This window comes from Monodelphis domestica, chromosome 8 (assembly GCF_027887165.1).
Source record: "Monodelphis domestica isolate mMonDom1 chromosome 8, mMonDom1.pri, whole genome shotgun sequence".
Taxonomy (NCBI): domain Eukaryota; kingdom Metazoa; phylum Chordata; class Mammalia; order Didelphimorphia; family Didelphidae; genus Monodelphis; species Monodelphis domestica.
In genome coordinates this window covers 81,079,868-81,104,406 of record NC_077234.1, presented here as the reverse complement: position 1 = coordinate 81,104,406, position 24,539 = coordinate 81,079,868, and the positions used below count along the sequence as shown (strand labels likewise).

General features: G+C 34.0%; 1 protein-coding gene across 1 annotated transcript in view; it reads left to right on the top strand.

Annotated features, from left to right (window-relative positions):
* The window catches only part of CPS1 (carbamoyl-phosphate synthase 1), a 148,442-nt gene that overhangs the window by 91,655 nt on the left and 32,248 nt on the right, over nt 1-24,539 (top strand). Inside the window, exons 22-26 of the mRNA XM_001369228.5 lie at nt 8,861-9,002; nt 10,245-10,310; nt 12,035-12,098; nt 17,669-17,850; nt 22,151-22,345. Coding sequence (XP_001369265.1) covers nt 8,861-9,002; nt 10,245-10,310; nt 12,035-12,098; nt 17,669-17,850; nt 22,151-22,345 — 649 coding nt within the window. The remainder of the gene's footprint in view (nt 1-8,860; nt 9,003-10,244; nt 10,311-12,034; nt 12,099-17,668; nt 17,851-22,150; nt 22,346-24,539) is intronic.

Genomic DNA, 24,539 nt, shown 5'->3' with positions numbered 1-24,539 from the left:
GTTTTCTTTTAAAAGCAAACAACATCACTAAACATCAGAACCTGGGTTTCCCTCAACTTCTGGCTTTGGGGGGATTTTTTAAAAAAAATAAGCAAAATAATCAAATTGTAAACCCATCCAATAATTGTAGGCCAAGTGGAGTGCTCATTTTCACATTAGAGCTGGTGCAATCTGGAGGGAAATTTGTTTAGTATTACTTGTGAGTTGGTGGATCAGATAAAAGCCAGTCAAGTGGAAGAGAGGACTGTGTGAAGTACACCAACTCCCTTGGTAATTGCGATGCTGCAGGCGTTTCTCAAGTCAGTTAATAGATTTCCCCAGCTCCTCTATGCCAGGTGAAAATTTCCTCATTAAGGGGAATTTATTCCATTTCCTTTTATCATTTATTATTGAAGAAGTGTGAGTGGATGAAGTTTCAAAGATGACAGGGTAGAATTTTAAACAACAACAACAAAATCTACATTGGAAACTGAAGAGAGAAAGAGAGGAGAGGCTTGTATTGTTTATAAACTATAGAGCTCACTAGAGATTGAGCTCTGTAGGAACTGAGCAACACTGTCTAACCATTAAATGATTATGGCAGAGTGTGTAAAAGTCTGATTGGTTTTAAAACAGTTTTTTCCCTTCTAAAAATTCAAGCTGTCATTTTGTGTTGGTATGTATTCAGAAAAAAGAAGATTTTTGAGGCTAGAATCATAGCCATTTGGTCTTTTATCATTTTATTGTTTAAATTCGGCTATGGAATCACGAGAGTGTAAGCTTTGAAGATTTTGCCCTTGAACTGTGAAGCAAGGAAAGCTGCTGAGGGGAAATCAAAGTAGGTATATTATCGATATGCAGCAACATTGGTGGATATAGAACTGTGAAACATACGCACACACAGCGCCTATATGTCTATGTGATTTTATTTAAGAGTCAAGAGAAAGACCCTTCAATAAAGATAACAGCATATCAAAAATAAGGTGAATGTATTTAATGCATCTTAATACAACTTATAAGAATACTCCATGCAATTCACCACATTTCACCTTGAAACAAGGTGCTTAAAATTTGCATTCTGAAATTAATGTAACACTATATGTTTTGCCTTCAAAGCACAATTCAGCTAAAGACTATTCATTTATAATTCAAGGCTTATATTTCTATTTTTCAGTTATTTTGTGCTTTGTATTGTTCTAAAACAAGCATTTAATTTAAGCTTGAAAACAACAACAGAATATTAAATCCGTGGTCCCCAAATAAACTTTTACCTAGGCTGCTTTATTTATTTATTTATTTTTATATTTTAAAAATCAGATCCTTTTCAGAACAAGCAAAGTAGATAGCATCCCAATTCTGGCTGGTGAAAAAAGATAAAAAGGTATTTGATTCTCCATATTGGTACATTAGTTTCACACCTGTATAAGATTATTCATCCCGTGTTTGACTATGAAGAGGCTTAACCTTATTTAAGTCACTGGCCCAAGGCTAATGAATCGTATCTTCAGACTGTCTCTTCTTTTATTTTATTATAATGGGATACAAAATAAAATTTTATATCAGAACAAGCTGCAAATGAAGCCAATTTTCTTTCTCTGTCAGTAATGAAATGACAGCCAGCCCTCTGTTTTTCAGCAGTAGAGAAAAGAGAGTGAAATATATAGCAAAACAATATATTCATTTTCTTGAGGTGAAGTCCCTTCACTCATACTTAGGCAACCCTGGATTGGAATGGGAAATCTGGCTGGGCTGTGCCTTCACTAATTGTTGTCATGGGTCAGCATCACCATTTGTTTTGAAAGACAGGGGAATGGACATCAATTGCTTTGCTTCATTTCATGAAAGCTTGGAGGTTAAAACATTGAATAAGAGCAGAATGTATATAAATGAAAAGTTGAGAAATATCTTTCACCTGGAGTTTGTGTTCATATTCACCTTTACGGCAGAATATTTACTAAGCCATCTAAAGTAATCAATTAAATAATTACATATTTTTGTGCCATTGTAACTCATTCTATACTTAAAGAAAACAACTATAATAGAAGCATTTAAAATATGTATTGGATTAGAATTAAAATAATAAGAAAAAAGAATTTATTAAGCACTTACTAAGTGTCTGACACTGTGGTCAAAGTGAGGAGTCAAAGATAAAAGCAAAAGTGGTCCTGCCCTCAAGGAGCTTACATTCTAATGAGAAAGATTCATTGAGACCAAGAAGCCTGGGAAGGACCTCATCCATAGGTGGTATTTTGTCTGAATCTTGAAAGGAGCCAGAAATTCCAAGAGGTAGAGGTGAAGGAGGAGAAAATTCTAGTCATGGGGGACAACTTTCCTTGTACACGGCACAGAGACTAGAGAATGGAGTGTTGTATGGGTGGAAGAGTAAGTAGGATAGAATGATGATGCCAAAGAGAATGGCATCCACCAGTATGTGGAGGAGACTAACGTGTATGAAAGGAGACTACAAAATAGAAGAGTTCCAGTTTCTGAAATGCCAAACAGAAGAGGTAATATTTGATTCAAATGGTAACTGGAAATCCCTGGATTGTCACGGAGTGGGAACAGGGCATGGTCAGAAGTACCTTTGAAGAAATTTACTTTTGCAGCTATGGAAAGGATGGGTGGGGAATGAAGAGAAGGGAGGGAGACTCAAAACAAGGAGCAACCAGAAGCGTATAATTATTTCTCTAATGTGAAGCAGTCAACACTCAAAGGCTCCTCCTCTAAAATAAAAGAGTTGTATTTGCAACTTGGGATTATAATTTTCCTTTTTGCCTTTGGGGTTATATTTTGCTATTATAATTCCATAGCAAATATGTTTTTGTATTTTTTCCACTTACATTGTTATAGTCGCTATATATATATATTATTTTTGTGGTTCTGTTTCCTTCACTTTTTATCAGTTCATATATATCTAGTTAATGTTTTCCTACATTCCTATATTCATAATTTCTTAAGTACAATAATATTCAATTGAATTTATTGACCATAATTTGCTTAATAATTCCACAGTTTATAGGCATCTACTATATTTTTATTTCTCTGTTATTATAAAAAGTTAAGTGGTAGGATCAATCAACTGCAAGTTATGATTTGAGGAACCTTCTGGGTAAAACAAACCTTTCCTATTGGTACCTAACATGTTAGAATTTGCAATTAATTCCTTTATTATAAAATTTTTCTTCCAAAGGTATCTTTTTATTTTGTGTTATTCTTGGGAGCACTAAAGTTTCAACAACAACAAAAAAACCCAAAACTTTTTTCAGATCATCTTCCTGACTGATGAGAAAAGAGGGAGAGGGTTGGACAATAGAACACTGGGAGTATGCTTGGATTGTGGAGCTAATATCTCTAATTTGGGGGAAACAGAGAAAGGGATGTGACTTGGATATATGGTAGCATTGTTGAACCCAAAGTTTTGTTAGGACAGGGCTTCTTAACCTTTTTATGTGACAGGGACCCCTTTGGCAGTTTTGTAAAGTCAACAGATTTCTTCCTAGGATCTTGTTTTAAAATGCATAAAATAAAATATATGGGATTAAAAAGGAAATCAATTTTGCTGAAATAGTTATCAAATATAAGTGTGTTAATATTAAACACATGATTAAAATATATTTTCACATGTTATCAGTTATATAAAATCAAATGATATAATTTAAATACAAATATTTCTATAAAACTTGTCTATAATTTATTTTAAATGAATATTTTATTAAGATTTATTAAATGTACAAATTCATTAAAATTATACAAACTAAACATAAATATAAATTATATAAAAATTAAATGTGTGTGTTTAAAATCAAATTCATAGACCCCCACCCAAGTTAAGAACTCTTGATTTAGGGCTATCTCTGACATTTTCCCATTCCTATCTTTTTTGTTTTTCATTTGTATATGGTGAGAAGTTAAGTTTGAAAGAAATCAATATCTTTGCTAAAAGCATATATAGTATTTCCATTTTTTCTTTGACTAATAGATTGGGAAGCAATAAAAAATGTATGTTAAAGAAAAAAGTAAAACAACACTGGTGATATGAGAAGGAAAAGTTATACATTGTTTAAACCAATTACAATTTTAATGTTTTTTTAAATCATAACTGATATATACATATATATAATATCTACCCTTACAAAGTTGCTTTACAATAATATTTGATATATTACAAACAAATTTCTCTGTACCATAATAAAATGTTTTAATAATTATGGAGGATGGACTTCTAAAGATGCAAATTCTCTCAGCCCATTATTTGGTGATGAATAGGACATATAGGACTCCTTAACCCTTACTTGGGCTATTTCAACTTTCTCCTCTGTTATGCATGACCCTGCTGTCTCCTGTGAGACTTCTCATCTCTTCTTAATGTCTCTAAGAAAGCTGCTGGGGTACTACCATGAAAATATGCAGACTAGCATCCTCTTGTTCCTGTAATTTTTATAGGATCTGTAAGGGACATTAGAAAACATCTAGCTCCTCATTTTGCAGTTGGGGAAATTGAGGTCCAGAAACATTAGTGGCTTTGCAGAATTTTGTATTTGGAAGGAATCTCAGGGGTCACATAATCACTGTGTACCTGAACAAGAATTTCTGTTATAACATCTTCAGGGATTGAGTCTACCACTGAAGACTTCTTGTAAAGGACAGTCATTACTCCCCAAGGTAGCCCCAACTACTTTTGTATTACTTAAATAGTTAGGAAGCCCTTTTTCATGCTTCTCACACCTATCTGTCTTCAACTGTTATTCAGTGCTTTTCTGTCCTTGGGGCCAAGAAGATCATTGATCATTCTCCACGATTGCCCATCAGTTACTTAAAGACAATCATCATATCCGCCATAGATCTTTTCTTCATCAAGCTAAACATTGTTCTTGTCTAATGTTACATAGTAAGTCACAGAGCAGAAATTTGAACCCAAAATTGACTCTAAATCCAAGGTGGTATCAGTGATGTTACTGCATTTCACATTGCTTTAACAGTAAGCACATCATCCTGGGAGAAAATACCTGTCTAAACAAGTAGGAAAAGGACTCTTCAAAAAAAAAGAGACAGAGGAAAGAAGGAACCAAAATATATATGGGAAATTGGATTCCCACTTTTAGAGTTGAAGAAATGGCCATCCTGGTCCTTTTCTGAATTTTTCTCCTTTCAAGGCTTATGGTTCCTCACCTTTAAGTCGCAAGCTATGTTCTAGTAGATGGTATCTTTCTACAATGAGTCAGAAGGATAGCAGAGCTTTATTAGCAGATGATAGTTTCTGGCAGAGCTAATCTGTGTCTGAGAGTTTTAGTTGTAATACATTTGAGGAATAAAAGCAAATGCATCTTTTCTTCAAACATTTAAATTTAATGGGACCTTTGAGGCACTCACCAAAATTCAAACTTCTATGTATTTATTAAAAAGAACACCTTTTAAAGCCTACAATTTGGGATAATAGTTTGTTAAGTATTTCTGTTTTCTAGATTCAATGTTTGGTTGCACATGAAAAAATTGATTTATTGAAAAGACAAACATATCCTGGGCAACAAAGGTACAAATAGACTTACCTTTTTATTTCTTTCACTAAATGAAAAGTAAGTAGAAGTCATGGGGCATCAAGAACCTTAATAATTTTGGCCCAACCCAACAAAGCCAATTCTTTGATTTGTAATTACTCTAGGCTTGGATGAAAGCCTAATTACAAGTTGACTAGAGAAAATTTACACTTAAAGCAAGTATAGATGAAGTGACTCCTTTTTTGTTTGCCTTCTTAACAACCTTCTACTTTATAAAATTTAATTCAAATCCCTTTTGTCCTCATAACAGTGGTAGTCAGATCCAATTACTATGGATCCACAAACTCAAGTGACAAGTTGAGGTTATAACAAATTCCAGCCCCCTCCCAATCCAACATAAAAGGTTTAATAACAATAGTAGCTGGTCTTGGTATCAAAAGACTTCACTTTGTACTAACCACAATAATAATGATTATTATTTATGTCTTAGGTTTTAGAGTAAAAATTTAAAAAAAAATCATACAATCCTTTTCCTCCCATAGCTTATATCCTATTTTTTAAGGAATACTTTTGTAAATTTTTCTCAACCTAAGTACCTCAAAATAAGTATTTCTATACATAGAGTAGAGCACAAAAGAGGATTGCATATGAAACCATGAATTGCCACTTCATATGGATGCTTTTAAAAAAAATACTAAATTCTAAATATTTAGCACTAAATTCCTTGCTACTCACAGTTTCACATCACTTCCAAAACTCTTGTTTGTGGCTTCTTCTGAACTTATATGTTTCAGTGACCTTTTATTGGCATCATAATTGCTAACCACCCTTATCTCATGCTCCTACCACTCTTCACAATAAAATCAAACCTTTGTTATAAAGAAGCATGGCCATGCAAAATGAATCTATGAAGCCACAAGTCCAAAAGAGCATGTCTTTTTCTGCATCTTGGTTCTATTACTACTCTGCAGGTTACTCCTTAAAATTCCTTCTTTTTTAAGGGTATATGACCCTCTGAGATACAAATCCTTGCATCTGTCCTTACCATCCTTTATATATATATATATATATATATATATAGTTTATTTTTCTGGACTCTAAACTTTTAGTCATATTTCTTTATTTCTGCTTGGAAAACTTTCACTCTTTTCTCTAGCCATTGAAACCCTAATGTTAATTGACAGGTAATTTAAAATCCCAATTCATACATTAAATTTTAGCAATTCTAGTCTACTCTCCATTTTTTTCTAACTTTTTTGAAACACATTCTCTAGTTGCCTGTAGAATAATATTCTTTAAAAAGTGACTTATTTTCCACTTTCTCTTTGAAGTTGTCCCTTAAAAATTACTTTGTCCATTAGACACCACATTTTGTATTATTATTAATCTCTATTTTTGTCTTGTCTCCTCCTTAGCCAAATGGCTATATGAACATAGGGAATATCTCTTATCTAAAATTTATCAGGACCTAGTGTAGTGCTTTTCATATAGTAGGTAGATAATAAGTGTTTGTTAAATGAATATTATATGATTTTACATTTCATACATCTCTATGTATCTCTGGGCTTGTCTTGAATGCTCAATAAGATACAATGCGCCTTGGGTAGGGGTCAGAGATTATTTCTTTAGTATCTGTGAGAGCATATAAAAGAGTGCTAGGTATAGAGTAAATCCTAACTATATATTTGTTGATTTAATGGTCACTTTGTTATTCAGCAACTTGACAGGAAAAGGTCAAGGGGAGAAGGTACAGAATTCCTGAGAATATTAAGCATTCAAAATAGTACTTGAAAGAAGACATTAAATTCTCTGAGGTAACACAATATTGATCAGAGAAATAGCAGGAAATTTAGAGTATGGTAGCATAGTATAGACTGCATTGACAGAGAAGGGTTATAACTATACAAATAAAATCAGTGTTCCCACTAATAGAAAAGAAAAAACAAACCCTTTGTAAAATCATAATTTCCATCTTGCCTCCAAATTCAAGACATGAACAAATTAGATAAAGATCAGAGAAGAGGACAGACTTTGCTCATTTAAACTTAGGCTCACAGAATTATGACGATAAATGACGAACACTAGATTTGAAGGCAAAGAAAGGATCTAGATTTAAATGTTGCTTCTCATACTACCTCTAAGATCTTAGATAAATCACTTAAATTTCTCTTGAATTTATATAAAAAATAAATATATAATATAATAAATTCTCTTGAATCTCTTCATCTGAGTCTATATTAAATGTTTTCTAAGGTACCTTCAAATTCTAAATCCTGTGATTCTATTAATATTGTGATAGCAGACTTCAAGGGAGCATCTACTTTTTGTTTTACTAAATTTAGTTGTCTTGGATATTTTGGAAATGCACTCCATAAATTAAGATTTGGATTTTTCAGTTATATGACAAAACTCATAAAAATAAAATTAATAATTGGATAGGCAAGTGAAAAAGGATGAATCAAAGATGATTCTATTATTCCCTCTCTGGGGACCTGATAAAAAAGTAAGATTTGGGAAAGAGTTGGTTTCCTGAGGAATGAAAAAGAATGGGTTCAATTTTTAATGTAATCAATCTAAGGTAATAGTGGAATTTCTAAGTCAAGGCAAATTTGGGGTAGTTAAAATATGAAATTGAAGCAATAGTAAGAAATCAAGGCCAATTATCAATATAAAAAGTGATAGTTAAAAATATGTAAGTGGATAAGACTAGTGGAGGTACAGGCGTAGGGGAAAAATGAGCAGAGATCTGAGCCTCTTGGGGAAGAATCAGCAAAAAAAGGGAAAATTAGCAGAGAATAAACCAAGTAGGAGTTAGAGAAGTAGGAAAAACAGAAAAATTCATTGCTGTAGAATTCAAAGTAAATAAAAATTTTAAGAAGTAGAACATAAGTTCCTTGAGGGCAAAGCTTATGTTTCTTCTTGTCTTTTTATGTCCATTACTGAGCATGGTGTGTGCAATACAGTTGAGCATAGAAATGCTAAACTGATAAATGTTTGTTGAAATGAATTAACATAAGAGGGTCTCATTAATGAAATTAAATGCTGACAAAAGGAAGGAGATGATTTTTAAGAGGTCAAGGCAAGAAGGACATATATGGAGAATAGATTCAATTGAGTAATGAGGCTTTGAAGCAAGTTTTCAGAAGATTTTTTTCAGAAGAAGGGAAGTGAAAGTAACAGATAAAATCCACTGGCTTGGGAATGAAAGAAAGGTGAGGGATTAAACAGCAGCTCACAAGGAAGCAAAGTCTATCAGAAGCTATTTAATATGTTAGATAATGGAACATATTTAAGGTGGAGAAGAAAGGAAAGGGGGAAATTGGAAAACTCACATTGTACATTATTCTTGGTCATATTTTGAGCTTTTCTTTTGCATCAAATTCTAGTGACTCCATTCCAGAGGAAACTCTGAAAAAGGCAAAGGAGATAGGATTCTCAGATAAACAAATTTCAAAATGCCTTGGATTGACTGAAGCCCAGACCCGGGAGCTGAGGGTAAAGAAAAACATACATCCTTGGGTTAAACAGGTAAACAATATTATCTTCTTTGACTTTCTTCTGGTAGGATGTAAGCCCCTGTTTAAAGGAGGTCTTGCCAGCATTTTAAGTGGGTACTCAGGGAATGACCCAACTCAAAGCCTGAAAATACTTAATATCTTAGTCTTGTTCTGAAAAATTTGATTTCATGACACTTTTAAAGAAGGTAGTGGCAAAAGTGGCCACTTCCTTCAGCCAGAACAAACAAAAATTAAAATGCTCTTTTGTTTCTGCCTGATCTGTGTTTATATGCCATATCTTTGATGCAATAGAGGGGCCTGAAAAAACCTGACGTTGTTACTGACCTGCAGTGTTAAGTCCCTGGAAAAAATAGCTAACTCACTTGATAGTAACTTTTTACAGGGCAATACTTTATTTTAAGTGTCCCGTCATTATGGGTTCATTTAGTATTCATTGTGATAGGGCTGAGCATAATGAGTTCATCTGGTATTCATGATGATCACACAAGAACTTTCATAGGTATGTCATTGTAATTTTTGCCATTAGTTTAAGGGCTACCTTGGCTAAAGTGCTACCAGCTGGTTTTTGTCCTTAAAAATCATTGAATGTTCCATTGTGGGCTCAGGGGGCCTATATATACCCTTAGGCTCCAGTCCAGCTGCTGAATATTTTTCACTCAGCATTTATTATCTTTCTTCCTCTTTCTTTGGCTCTTACAAACTTGGTGAGTTCTGCCTTCTATTCCTTTTTACATGGAACTTTGTGCCTGCTTCTTGGGCAATGAATTGATCTGTTCTTCCCAAATATGTTCCTTGAGATGAACTCTTTCCTCCCATGCTGTACTGTGTCTTGACTTTTGGTGCTTTAATATTTAATGACTACCTACAGGTATGCAAGCAGGGCTCCAATATTCAAACCAAGATACCTTTATACATGGATGCTTTTGATTAGAGCACTAACTATAAGGTTTATGTCACACAATTGTAGTAATTTCCCAATAGCCATGCATGTGTGTGTGCAAGTATTTATGTGTGAGGGTATTTGTATTCTCAGGCGATTTTTAGACAAGGCAATATTCTATAATTGGGGGAATTATCAATAATTTTCTCTGTCACTCTCTAATAGAAAGCATTTGAGCCTCAGTTGCCATTTGCTGTCTTATAATAAGTAGCAAAGAAAAATAAAGGAATATGAATGGAAAAAATAAATATTTTTAGAAAGAGGATATATTTATCCAGTGTATTAATTGCCTTTGTTTCTTTTTTTTTGTAGATTGACACATTGGCTGCAGAGTATCCATCAGTGACAAACTACCTCTATGTTACTTACAATGGTCAGGTAAGAGCTACTGCATTGCTATGCTGATAACCTGACCTGGCATATTAGCATATTAGGCTCTAGTTTCTGTTTTTTCTCCTTCCTTCCTTCCTTCCTTCCTTCCTTCCTTCCTTCCTTCCTTCCTTCCTTCCTTCCTTCCTTCCTTCCTTCCTTCCTTCCTTCCTTCCTTCCTTCCTTCCTTCCTTCCTTCCTTCCTTCCTTCCTTCCTTCCTTCCTTCCTTCCTTCCTTCCTTTCTCTCTCTCTCTCTCTCTCTCTCTCTCTCTCTCTCTCTCTCTCTCTCTCTCTCTCTCTCTCTCTCCATCCCTCCCTTCCTTCCTTTTCTTTCCTTTTTCTTTTTTTCTATATAACTTTAGTCACTTCATCTCTCTGAGCCTTTGGTTTACCTTGATGTTTCCTTACATCTCTAAATCCTGTGAACCAATGGCTCCCTATTTGTTCATGCATTGATCATAGTCTGATTCTGGTAAGAATTAATTTAATTTAATAACAATTATATTATATATATAATGAAAAATAATTATATATAATCATAAAATAAATAATTTATTTAATTAATTGATTTAGAATATTTTTCCATGGTTACGTGATTCATATTCTTTCCGTCACTCTCCCTCCCCCTCCCCCATAACCGTCACTCAGTTACACTGGGTTTTACATGTGTCATTGATGAAGACCTATTTCCATATTACTGATATTTGCACGAGGGTGATCTTTAGAGTCTGCATCCCCAATCATATTCCCATCAACCCATTTGATCAAAGAGTTGTTTTTCTTCTGCGTTTCTGCTCCCACAGCTCTTCCTCTGAATGTGGATAGTGTTCTTTCTCATAAGTCCCTCAGAATTTTCCTGTAATCATGCATTTTTGATTTTGATATTTGTTCTTTGAAAGTTGAATCCAAACTGATGAAATATTTTAATTGTAGATACAAAACCACAAGGGTGACTCTTTGGGGAAAAATGATTTAAAAGTGCATTAACACATCTCTACTGAGTTTTTCAGGCTTTCTGATTTGCTAAAACAACACTAAATGAGGTCCAATACTATGGACATGAGCAAAGCTGTTCAAATATTGATTACATTGTGGTTTCTAGAAACAAAAGAGGTTGAACACAAAAAGTCAGTAAGACAGTAGACAGAGGGCTAGTCTTGATGCCATAGCCTGCCCTAACTTGTCTCTCCAGTCTCACCCCTTTCCTACATTTTATGATCCAGCCAAACTGCTCTTCTCAAACACAGCACTCCATATCTACTTTGGCCTTAACCCATTCTTGGATACATTTTTTCTTCACTTCCATTGAATAAAAGCTATTTCCTTCAAGAGCCAGTTGAAGACCATACTCTACATGAAACCTTTTTTCTGATTCCATCAACTCTGAGTGGCTTAACTTTTCAAACTACATTGTAGTTTGCTTTGTATTGATTCTATATGTTCTTATATTTGTGTTCATTGTCCTCCCTATTATAGAGTAAGCACCCTATGAGTAAGAACTGTTTCATTCTTTGTACCATAAATAGGATCTATCATTTAGAAGGTACTTAACAAATCTTTGTTAATTGGAGTCTAATTTAGGAGAAAAAGTAAACCATCAATGTGGCTGTTTTTCAGAATCTAATTTTTTTTTTATTGAATGAATCCAAATTGATGTGTGTATAAAAATATTCAATGAATACCAAGATAGCTGATGGGTACATTGCTTATGATTTTGATTTTTCTTCCTCAGGAACATGATGTAAAGTTTGATGATCATGGAATGATGGTGCTAGGCTGTGGACCATATCACATAGGTAAAGTTTATATTTTCCATCATTTTAATTAAAGTGTGATGATATGTATTGGGCTTATTTAGAAACTGGGCATCGTTCAAGGGTTTGGCCAATATATTAATTAGACTTTCTTTAATAATGTCCTTTGATAAAAATCTACTACTACATTGGCTTTCTTATAGACAATTTGATAAAAAATAAGTGCAAACTATTCCTTACTTTAGCACAATGACTTCTTTTTAGCCTCAAAGTAAAAGGGCCTACTTTAATAATTTTTTGTTAAAATTTCATATCAATTAACAAAAAGTAAACTTTTTGAGTAGTATTAAGTATATATTTTTTCTCCATAAAACAAAAATAAGCCCTGTTTCAAAAAGAATTGGTACCTAGAGCTGGTATTTGTATAGTACCTCCAGATTTGCAAAATGCTTTAAATTTATTATCTTATTTCATCCTCACAACAGCCTTGTGAAGTAGATGCTATTAATATTCCCATTTTGCAGTTGAGGCAATGGAACTGAGAATGGTGAAGTGGCTTGTCCAGGGTTACATTGCAGAATTTGAAATCAGGTTCTTCATTCCAAATCCAATGTCTTATCTTATACTAAAGGGCTGCCCACAAGAAGATTGATATTTAAATGAGAAATAGTAATATGAATGCAACAAATATCTACCAAATATTTATATCATATGTCATAAAACACAATGCCAGGTGGCAAGTTGTAAAATATTTATATTAATTATTTTAACTTCTCCCTTTTGTTCCAAATATACTGATCCAATCTGTGATAATGAATTGAACATGATTTAAAGCTCTTTACAACCTTGCCTCTACTCATCTTTCTTGTACTTGGCGATCCGGCCCCACGGGTCTCTTTGTTGCTCACACATGCCACAGCCATTATCTGTGCCTGGAATACATTTGCTCTTCCCCTCTGCCTCATTTCCTTTAAGACACTGTGTAATTGGACATTTTGTCTCTTTGAGCTACAGTAAAGTTTTAGAGTTTAATGTTTTCAAGCTAAGGGCCAGAGCCCCAGCAGCCTACTGCGCTTGAGTCCCAGCTAAGAGTGCAAGCCCAGAGTGGGAAGGGCGGAAATGCCCAGAATTTATATACCTGCTGACATCAGTAAGTAAGGACAAGAGGAGAGTGGCATGCTGGGTAATGTAGTTCAAAGAGACAAGTGGTCTGCTCAGGCGCCATCTTTAACATTCAGTCTTTCATCAAGCACCAAAGCATCTTGTAGTTCACTATTTTGTATTTATTTGTGTTCTCATGATTTATTCTGAATAGACTTACAAATGCACTTGCCTCCCACATGGGAATGTGTTTTCCTGGGGCAGCTAGGCAGTTTAGTGAATTGAGATCTAGGTGTAGAGCTGGGAGGTCCCCGCTTTCAGTCCAGCCTCATTCACTTCCTAGCTATGTGACATGAGCAGCTCACTTAATTCCCATCGCCTAGCCCTTTCCGCTCTTTTGCCTTGGAACTAGAAGGCAGCATTGACTCTTAAGAGAGAAGGTAAAGTTTTCAAGTTGTTTAAAAATTTAATTAATTTTATAGAAGAGACAAATGGAGCCATCAACTAAGCGTACAGAGGTTTTCTGCTCTGTATTAGTCAGAGAACTTACCCTGATGAAAACAAGTTTGCTTTTAAAAATTAATTAATTAATTAAGAATATTTTCCCATGGTTATATGATTCATGCTCTTTCCCTCCCCTCTTCCCTCCCTCCTTCTGGAGCTGACAAGGAATTCCACTGGGTTTTACATGTATCACTGTTCAAAACCAATATCCATATTATTAATATTTGCAATAGAGTGATCATTTCAAGCCAAAATCCTCAACTATATATCCATTGAACCATGTGATCAATCATGTATTTCTTCTGAGGAAAACAAGTTGTTTTTTTTTAACTATGGAAGAAATTGTTTTCAAATTTTGAAGGGAAATATGATGAACTTAGAATACTGAATATCTTCTAGGAAATAATACCTGTAGCACCTAATTCGTATGGTTTCTGTGAAACTCAATTGTGATAATAATTATAATATATAAATATATTATATATATAAATGTAATAATATAGTATGTGCCCCACTTTAGAAAGAATGTGATTATGGAATAAAGGGGAATGGGTGATTGAGCAAAGGAGATGAGAATGTACTGTATCTCTACCAATTCATCCTGAAGAAGCTCACCAGATTGTACTTGTTGGCCCTGAGAAAGCAATTGTACACAACTCTCTGCTCTTTGCTTGTGAATGGCAATTCAGTCAAGCCCTTCAAATGTTTACCACAGACATTCATTAAAGAGACAGATGCAGTCAAGCAGTTCAGGAGATATAAATGGCTGTTTTGTGAAGTCAAGGGATTTTTTAAAGAGAAAAATAATACTGTCCCTAAATCAAATTATTCATTCAACAAACATTTGTCAGCTCTATCTGACTCTGTGCTGTCACATTGCATGTTTTCATTTTAATTTTCCACATATTCTCAGCATTTATACTTAAAGATTATAAATTGATAGTGAAAGCATTATGGACCAAGGCTGACAATCACACAGTCATTTCTCTTAATCCTGTATACATTTTAATAATCATTATGTTGTATCTTAAATTTGATTTGCTGATTATATTGAAAAACTTTTAAAAATTTGGATCAATTTGATTTTTCCCTTAAAACTTGGACTTTAAACCAATGATTGTCTTTTAACAGAAAGTATCTTCTTATTAAAATTGATGAAATATGCAAATATAAAACACTCTTATTGAGAATTATGGAACAAATATCAACATTTTGAGGGAATTCTTACATTTACCAAGGTTTGCAACATTGAACTTTTTACTCTATTTGCACATTCTACATCCATGTCCAATCATTTGCCAATTCTAGTTGATTCTTCTTTCTTAAATGTCTCCCACTTGACCCTTTCTCTCCATTCATGAGTCTATCACCCTAGTTCCAACCCTTATCACTTGTCATGAAGTTGTAGTAACTTTCCCGTTGGCCTCATCTCTGCCTTTGTAGTTTCTCCTTCTTCTGCTAACCTTCTATAATGAATTTTCAAAATTAAAGGTCTTATAGATTTTTTATAAAAAATATTCAATGGTTCCTTGATGTGTCTAGCAAATACCAACATCTATAGCAATTGCAGTTTATTTAGCACTTTAAATTTTTGACATTTTTGTAAGATTATCACAATTGAGTTTCACAGAAACCATATGAAATAGGTGCTACAGGTATTATCTGCATTTTTCAGAATAGGATATTGAGGCATCTTGGGATAAGCTATTAAGCTTCTTGCTCATGGTCATACAATTAGTAAATGTCAGAGGCAGAATTCTTCCTCTCTCTATTGAAATGGCCTTGGGGCTATGACTTATTTAAATTTATTTCCCAGTGCCTACCATTTCATGTGGCAGATGATTAATCTAAATAAAAAAATCACTCTAGTGTATGAAGTTCACAAAAATTATTGAAAAAATTGAAATGATATAATTATGAAATTTTAAACATAGGAGAAATCTTAGAGATTATCTAGACCAAGTGTTCTTAATCTCAGGTATGTGAACTTAGACTTTTTGTTTTTCATATGTTGATAACTATTTTTATTATAATTGGTTTCCTTTGAAATCCTATTTTATTATTTTATATATTTAAGAACATTTTTTTCTAGGAAAAGGTTCATAAGCTTTACCAAGCTGTCAAAAGAGTCCATGATATCCCAATAAGAGTAAGAATTCTTGTCCTAAACTATCTTCTACCAAACCAATATCTTCCAAACCCAGAGTTGTTTCCCTCGATCACACTAGCCCCAGTCACTTGACAGAGCAGATTTAATTTTATCGTGTAAATTTATGTATTACTGAATATATTTGAATGTTGCCATATAGTCCAACCTATAAACAAAAGGAATCTCTCATAAAATACCTGACAAGTGATTGTTCAGCCTCCTTTGGAGGTTCTCAGTTTTAACTTCTAAGGAAATTTAGGGTTTCATTTTTTGTTGTTATTGTTGTTGGAGATTGGGTCTCCTTATCTCTCCTGAAAGTACAGTGGTTATTCAAAATCTGATCCCAATGGTGATCATCACTGAGCTTTTAACCAGTTATGTTTTTCCCATCCAGGTCAATTTCTACTACTCTCTGCCCCTTGGGCAGCCTTGCCCTCTGCTCACTGAGAATAACCATATTATGCCTGACTTAGTTTGGACACCTGATTAGCTTTAGCCCTACCTGAAATCAAATGATCCTTTTAGCCTCAGATTCTTCCAAAATCAGGGATTATTCTGCTTGTATCACCATTCCCTGAGGGGTTTCTTATTGTCATCTTCCACTTTCTTTTGATACTTCAAAACATGTCTTATTATATCAATCAACAAACATTTATTAAACTCTCATTACATGTGAGGCACTAGAGTAAGTTCTGGAGATACAAACACATAAATAAAATAGTTTTTCCCCTTAAGGAAATACATTCAATTGTCGAAGTCCTCAATTTCAAATAATCTTTGATCTCATCATTCTGGTTCCTTTCACCTATGTGATGTGCCAAAGCAAATGTTTTCATGGGTTTCTATGGTCAAAGAGAATTCTTTTGGACTTTTTCTTATGTGCAACCCTCTGATGACTTAATTCCAACTTAAACTGACTCAGATAACAGACATAAAGCAATATTTCAGACCTATGTTTTTCAGTCATGTGACATCATATGAGGTTTACTTGGCAAAAAATACTGAAGTGATTTGCCATTTTATTCTCCAGATCCCTTTATAGATAAATTAACTAAAGTAGAGTTAAGAGACTTACCCTCGGTTACATAGGTAGTAACTGTCTGAGGACAGATTTGATTGTAAGGAGATGACTCCAGATCTGGCACTCTATCCCTTGTACCACCTCGCTGCCCGTTCTGACTATCGTCGATAACTCTTTCTACATTTCTGTAGAAAGATGGATAAAACATACACACATAGATATACATCTATGTTTTTCTTTATAATTAGCATCCTTCAGTGCCACAAGCATCCATATTTTTCTTGGTAAGGGTTCTCCTATTCATGCCAATCCTAGCTTCTCCATAGCTTAGGACTCTGAGAATTGCAGGGGCCAAAATACTTTATCATCTTGTAGCCAAGATTAGGATGAATATCTCCATATTTAGTGAAGCTGTTTCTCAGACACACTCATCTCTTTCCAAGGCATTTCTGAAGTCATAGAACTCTTTCCTCACGAACAACATGTGGGTCCAGGGGATCTCAAAGAGCCATCTTCGTTCTAAATGATATAATTATATTCCTTGTATAGTGTTATCAGTTCTTGTAAATTTGATAGCTCCCAACTCTAGACAAAACTTGTCGTCATAGCATTTTAAGACACTGTTTCACCATGATGAAACATGACATTGGGACTTCAGGGTATTATATCATACAGAATATATGCTTGAGCAGCTCACTTTTGCGAGTCTCAGAATTTCATTTTAAAGACAAGTAGATTCCTCAACTTGGAATGAAAAATCATGCTTTTCCACTTCGCTATTATTTTTCATTTCTCTTTCTGTCCCCTCACTTTTGCCAATCTCTTTGTCTTTTGTAGGGAGCAGTGTGGAATTCGATTGGTGTGCTGTCTCAAGTATTCGTACGTTGCGTCAGCTGGGCAAGAAGACAGTGGTGGTGAATTGCAACCCTGAGACAGTGAGCACAGACTTTGATGAATGTGACAAACTCTATTTTGAAGAACTTTCTCTGGAAAGGATCCTAGACATCTATCAACAAGAGGTAAAAAAAATAAAGGAGAGAGATGTAAATGTCTCTCTCTCAATCTCTTTCTCTTTTTAAGAGCTTATTTTTTAGTACATAACACTTATATACATATATATATATACATTATATCCTAACATATAACCTCTTAAAAGAATAATTTTGAACATCATCTAGCCCCAACTCTCATATCATAAAAGTGATGGAAAATTCATTCCATCATCAGACCTTCTAGAGACAGGATTCTTAACCCCCAAGAGGTCCATAGATACATTTTATGACTGTAACTTTGTATGGAAAGAAAATTACATTTTTATTTTAACATAATTGATTTCCTTTGTAATCCTATTTATTTTTTTTTTGTGATTTAAAACCATTATTCTGGGAATGAATCCATAGGCTTCACCAGACTGCCAGGAAAGGGATCCATAACACACAAGAAAAGGTTAAGAACTCCTATTCTACAAGTACTTGCCAAGAAGACTTATTTTGTATGAATGTTTACATTTGAAATATTGCAGCTACACCTAGAGGATTAGTCGGTAGCATATGTCACATAAATGTTAACAATGGTATGAAGATGACATCGTGCAAAATATTTTGGGAGGATTTAATTGTTCATCCAGATATTTGTTGAACAAGCTGCCTTGCCCTTGGAATGCCCCTGTTTAGTGTAGAACAGATGTGCCGAACAACTCCCAGAGCTCAGACCTGAGGTGGTGATCAGAAAGGGTCAGCTCATTCTTTCTGCCACTAGAAGAGCCCATTCACTTATAATTTAAAATCTCTAATGAAGATTTAGATTACTCTAGCTTTTGCTTCCACTTGCCTAACTTCTTTTTAGTACACATCGAATGGACCTTCATCATTACCTTCGTTTTCAGTAAGGAAATTGAATTCTTAATTATTTATATTTTAGGAAGAATGAATTTGTAAAACTTTTCCTGACAATACATTGTGAATTTGGAGGGAATATAAAGAGAATTCAAGTACACTTGGCATTGAAATAGTGATGAGATGTGCCATAAGAGAGTTGTGCTGGGAAATGTATAGGCTGGGTAATACCAAAAGACTTTCTTCTCTAATTCACAATTTTGACTAGGGCAAGCCCCATAAAGGAAAGCATGCTTTCTATTAATTCACTAATGTGAAAATATAAAAAAAGGCCTATATTGTGCTTAGAAGCTTTATATAACTCTGTTTCTCTTCCTGAATCATATAATGTTTTATATTGTTTACTATCTCAGAATGAGGTGGTAGGAAAATCTAGTGTGAACTTCTGATTTCATTTTCTATATATGGATTAAATGATTTTCAAATAAATATCCAAACAAGTCTCTTAGTCCTTTATCTCTTTGCTCACCAAGGGACTTATTGGAGCTATAAATATAGCTGAGATTCTAAACCATTTCAGCTATTTTAAATTTTGCTTATTTCCATGCTCTCTACGAGATTTTTCTAGAATAAGGTTTAGTCGATTGGAGCAGTTTCCTTGAAAAAAATTTACCTAGCAAATAGTTTGAGTGGTTGATTTCTTTTTATGCCTGAAGATACAGACAAAATTTAGACAGTGGTTCTTGGAACACAGCATGTATTACATGGATTAGTTAGAAGAATGCACACTTAGTGAAAGGCAAAATCCACTAAGGCGTGAATTCCTCCAAACTTCATGAGTATGAGATTTAATGTTTAGATAATTAAACTTGCTCTTAATATGATACTTAAAATGTAAATCATATATTATTATTTTAAGCTGAAATATAATTATTTACTGGTAGACATAGCTAATGGAATTTTATAAATTAGGGAATGTGCATGAATGGAATTGGAAAAAATAAGAGCATTAAACACTATTTTCTTTAAAAGACTGAATTGTGGATAATGTTTTAAATTATTTATAAAAATAGAGTCTAATAGAAATCAAGCAGTCATTTTTGGAATGACTTCATATGCTTTGCTTTGCTCTTTTATTTTCTTTTGGTGTGTGTGGGGTGCACTTATGGAAGAAGTGTCTGTGCATTTCAGAAATGCCTTTGTATTTCCATAATGTAATAACAATAGGTACAGTGATATATATGAATGATTAGAAAGAGAAAGAAAAAACACAGTAAAATATGGTAAAAACAAAGACAAACAGTGTCCAAAAGCAATATTTTCATACTAAAGGAGTTTTTGGAAAAAATTACAAAATTTCCTTGTTATTCAAAAGTCCTTCAATAATAGGGGCTTTTTGATACCATTTTAATTGTTTGTTTTTAAATATCTCAGATATAACTTCAATCAAATTCTACACTATAAGTAACAAAAAAAAACCCCTAATGAAATGAAAAGCTTTTTTGGGCTGAGATTTTTTTTAAGTATTTCAGAAATAAACATATTCACTGAACACATTCTTAATGATCACAAAAATACTTATTTCCTGAAAAAGAAAACATTTTAAATTGTAGAATAGTATCAAAATTGTTAAAAAGAATATCTCATTTATTTGGATTGTGCTACAGATTTTTCATTCATAGCTTGTGCTATAGTTGGTTTTATTTCTTAACAATAACTTAGTTTTCTCTTAAGTAATGGTCAATCATTATTAAGTTATACAGACTCAGTCACTCAACATGTATGCCTTGATCATATTACTAAATTGCTCCCTGGGAATTTTCCATTTTGCCTGGATGCTACAATGTTGAGTCTAAAATGGCTACTGAGATGAGTAATAGTATTAGAATGAGAATTAGTATAATGAATGAATAGCAAACATAAGTCATTAAGAGCAATATGTTGACTTCACTGTTGTAAGTAAAACTATAAAAAAAATTACAACTCATTTTTTTTGAAGCTTAATCAGACCTTTTCTTTTAAAACAGTCCTTAAGTCTATCATTTTTGTCTATTATCATTGCTAAATACTTGTCTTATTTTTCAGTGGCCCCAACTCTGATTTCTCCCATATTTACCCCTTTCATGTCAAATAAAACTCACTTTGTTTTCTTCCTGAAACATACTGAAATATCAAATCCTTTTATTCTTGTCTTTCCATGACTTGGACTTTTTTTTTCTATGCACACAAAACAATCAGCTATTTCATTTAATGTAGTTTAAAAAGGGTTGGAAATTATTTGTTTGGCTTAATGAACATTGTTAATTGGCATAATTCTTCATTTTTAAATAGTTATGCTTTTTTACTTGAGAGAAAATCAACAAAAGGGGATACCTAAACATTCTGTGATGTAACTATTTCCTTTCTATTCCAATATCTTTCATTTTGGCTAATCACACATTGTGTCTATTTGGCAAGATGCTGGAATATAATTTTATTTGATTATATCACTCTATAGACTGGTTATTCCTGGTCACCTTGACCGTAAGTTATTATTGAAGTGTTTCCTAATGACTAGTTGTTTATGACACACAACTTCTTTTATTACCTTATCATGCTCTTGGGTGCATGTGTATGTATATATGTATATGTGGGTATATGTGTGTGTGTGTGTGTTTCCCTTTCTAGTCAGTAAAGATTTAAATTGTTCACGGAAAGGGATGGTCTTTTTTCATTCTTTTAGACATCATAGAAGCCCAGCATATGTAGTACATAATAGTTACTTGAAGAAACAAATTGTTGTTATTTGGAGAATGTAGAGGTTGGAGAGATAAGATGCTTGGATCCAGAGGAACAGAATACAGTAATATTCCTAATGCAAAGTGCTGATCAGGCTCAACAAAATAAGATATAGATCAGTATGATGCCCAGGGTGGTATGGTAGATAGAACACTGTACCCGAAGTCAAGAAGATCTGAGTTTAAATCTTGTCTCAGACTCTTATTAGCTGATGACTCTGGGCAAGTCATTTCACCCTTATTTGCTTCAGATCTTCATTTGTAAATTGGGGATGCTCTGGAGAAGGAAATGACAAACTACCAGAGTATCTTTGCCAAGAAAACTCCATGGACAAAGTTCATGGGGTCACGTAGAGTCGAACATAACTGAAAGACTGAACAAAAACAATTTGCTTCCTTACTCCTAAACTATTCTTGTGCATCTGTGGATACAAATTATATTTGTGATTTAATTGCATGTCAGTGTTGTATATATTTTAGGAAATAATTTCTGGGAGAACAGACACTAAATATTTAATTTACTTTGTAGAACACTGCACATGTGAGTACTTACAATTATTCAATGATCAAATAAATGTAAATACCATTATCATTAATTTAGGCATTCCCAGCAAGGAAAATTTAAACAACATTAATACAAATTGAGAACAGTTACCCATTCATAATGAAGTTTTACTAATGACCAGTTTTGTGAACCTCTTCCCTAGGCATGCAGTGGCTGCATCATTTCTGTTGGAGGGCAGATTCCCAATAATCTGGCAGTGCCACTTTACAAGAATGGAGTCAAGATCATGGGCACAAGCCCGCTACAAATCGATAGGGCTGAGGATCGCTCCATCTTCTCAGCTGTTCTGGATGAGCTGAAAGTGGCTCAGGCACCATGGAAGGCTGTTAATACCTTGGTAAGAAGGAAAATGAATGGCAAATGACTTTTAAACTTTCTTTCAAGAGGGTGTAGCATGAGGCAGTTTACTTCATAGTTGTCACATCACCCTCATTCAAAATCATATGATGATATGCTAATTTTTTAGGATGATGGTATCAAAACAGTAATCGTAATATGATAATTTTTTATTTATTTAGTGTTTGTACATTATCACATGACATATGTGCATTGTAGTTTGTAAACAAAATATTATAGAAAATTAAGTAACTGTGATTATTTGTTCAAGGGATATTCATTTAGTCCCAATTGTATGAAAAAGAAAGCCCCTGCCCCCAGTGAGCTTACATTCTATTAGATAAAAATTTGTTAAACTTTTTAGTGTAAAGATTTAAAAAATAAAGCAAAAATAAAAACATAATGTTTTTTCCCCATCCAAGTTCATAAAGCCCTTGAAGGGAGCAAGGGTTGTAAAATTATTTTAAATGAGTGTAAAGATAGAAAATCTCTTCAACTAGAGTCATTTTTTTGACTCATCCTCTTCATAGTTGGGAGGTACCATGGGTTCTAGAAGGCTATGCCGGGTGAGTATTCTGGCTTAGCCTTCAAGACTGTAGATTTTGGGTCCTGAGCCTTTGATAGACTTTTTGTCTGTTGCCGGAGGACTAGTCTTCCTGAATGAGAAGAGGATTATCATTGGTTGTACCAGGCAGCAACTTTTCTGTTGTTTTTGGTTTTGTGTGGGTGTTTTTTGGTTGTAGCAACTCACGAAATTGTCTCATAAGCTACAAAGAGTTGGTCTATAACAGTAAGTAAAGTGGTGCTTTCATTGAAGAAATTGCATGGCCATTAAACAAAAGTTTAAGCATTACATTTGAAGTCTACATTCTAAAAGGAGAAATATAAATTCATAACCAACATTTTTGAGAAGTAATAGAAATAGGGGGCAGCTAAGTGGCTCAATGGTGTAGGAGGTCCTGGGTTCAAATGTGACCTCAGATACTTCCCAGCTGTGTGAGCCTGGGCAAGTCACTTTACCCCCATTGCCCAAGTCCTTACCTCTCTTCTTCCTTGGAACCAATATATAGTATTGAAGGTAAGGGGTTTTAAAAAATGAAGTAAAGGAAACGTGGTCACTTTCAAGCAGATCCTCTGATCATAGCTTAGTTTACTTGTCCTACTACTTCATCTATGGTAATTGTTTAAGAGGGATCTGAAAAGAAACAGTTAAGAAAGACCCATCAGTTTTCTTTTCTATTCTGGTTAAACTCTTATAGCAAAAAAAGAAAAAGAAAAAAAAGGTTGAGTGACGAGTGTTAGGCTGACACCCAAATCTGTTGAGGGACTCAGGATCTTGTTTACTGACTAGCCAATAGAACTTCCAGAAAACTCAATATTGCTCAAGAATCATACATATTTATTGGAGATCTTGAATCTCATGTGCCATCAGAAGAAATTCTCACTTCATCAAAAACATACCAACACACAAAAAAGTGAACTATAAAAGAAGTTAAAAAACAGTTCTGAAAAGAAGGAAGGAACATAGTTTATTAATTGAAATCTGCCCCTTGCCCAAAAGGGGTCTACGATAAAGTTGCCTCAGGAGGGAGGAAAAAACCAAAGACTATTCCATTGTCCAAAAGAGAGAGACAGACAGAGAAAGAGAATCAGAGACAGAGATAAAACTCTTTTTGTCCTCCACCTTCTGGGGGAAGAGCAATGGGTTCTCCTGGTCTGCCAAGAAATGACTCAATATTGAACCAAATTTTTTCTGTCTTGTTCAAACAGAGATAATGAGAATGAGGTCAAGAGAAGGAAACGCAGAACACAGGGATCTTGAAACCTATTAGTTCTACTCAAGTGAGCCAGGTCATATTTCTTCTTGCTATAACACAGACCTGCTGAGCTCTGTTTTTTGGAAGGGTGGAAACAAAACCGTCCCTTCTTATATTTCTTTAGAACCTAGCCAGTTCTGAAGATCAAGGGAGAAGATCTTTCATGGAAGAAATCTGTTTTAAATTGAGAGTGTCCTTCCCTACTCATATTAGAAAATGAACTCCTCAATCCATGATCTACCTAGGGAGGGTTCTTTACTGAGATCGATTGAGGAAGGGTGGAACATTCTTCACTTTTGTCCTCTTTCCAAAAAGCTAAAAGGAAACTGTGAGATTTGCTCAGATTTCTTGTTGACTTAAGAGATGTTACTAAGGGTG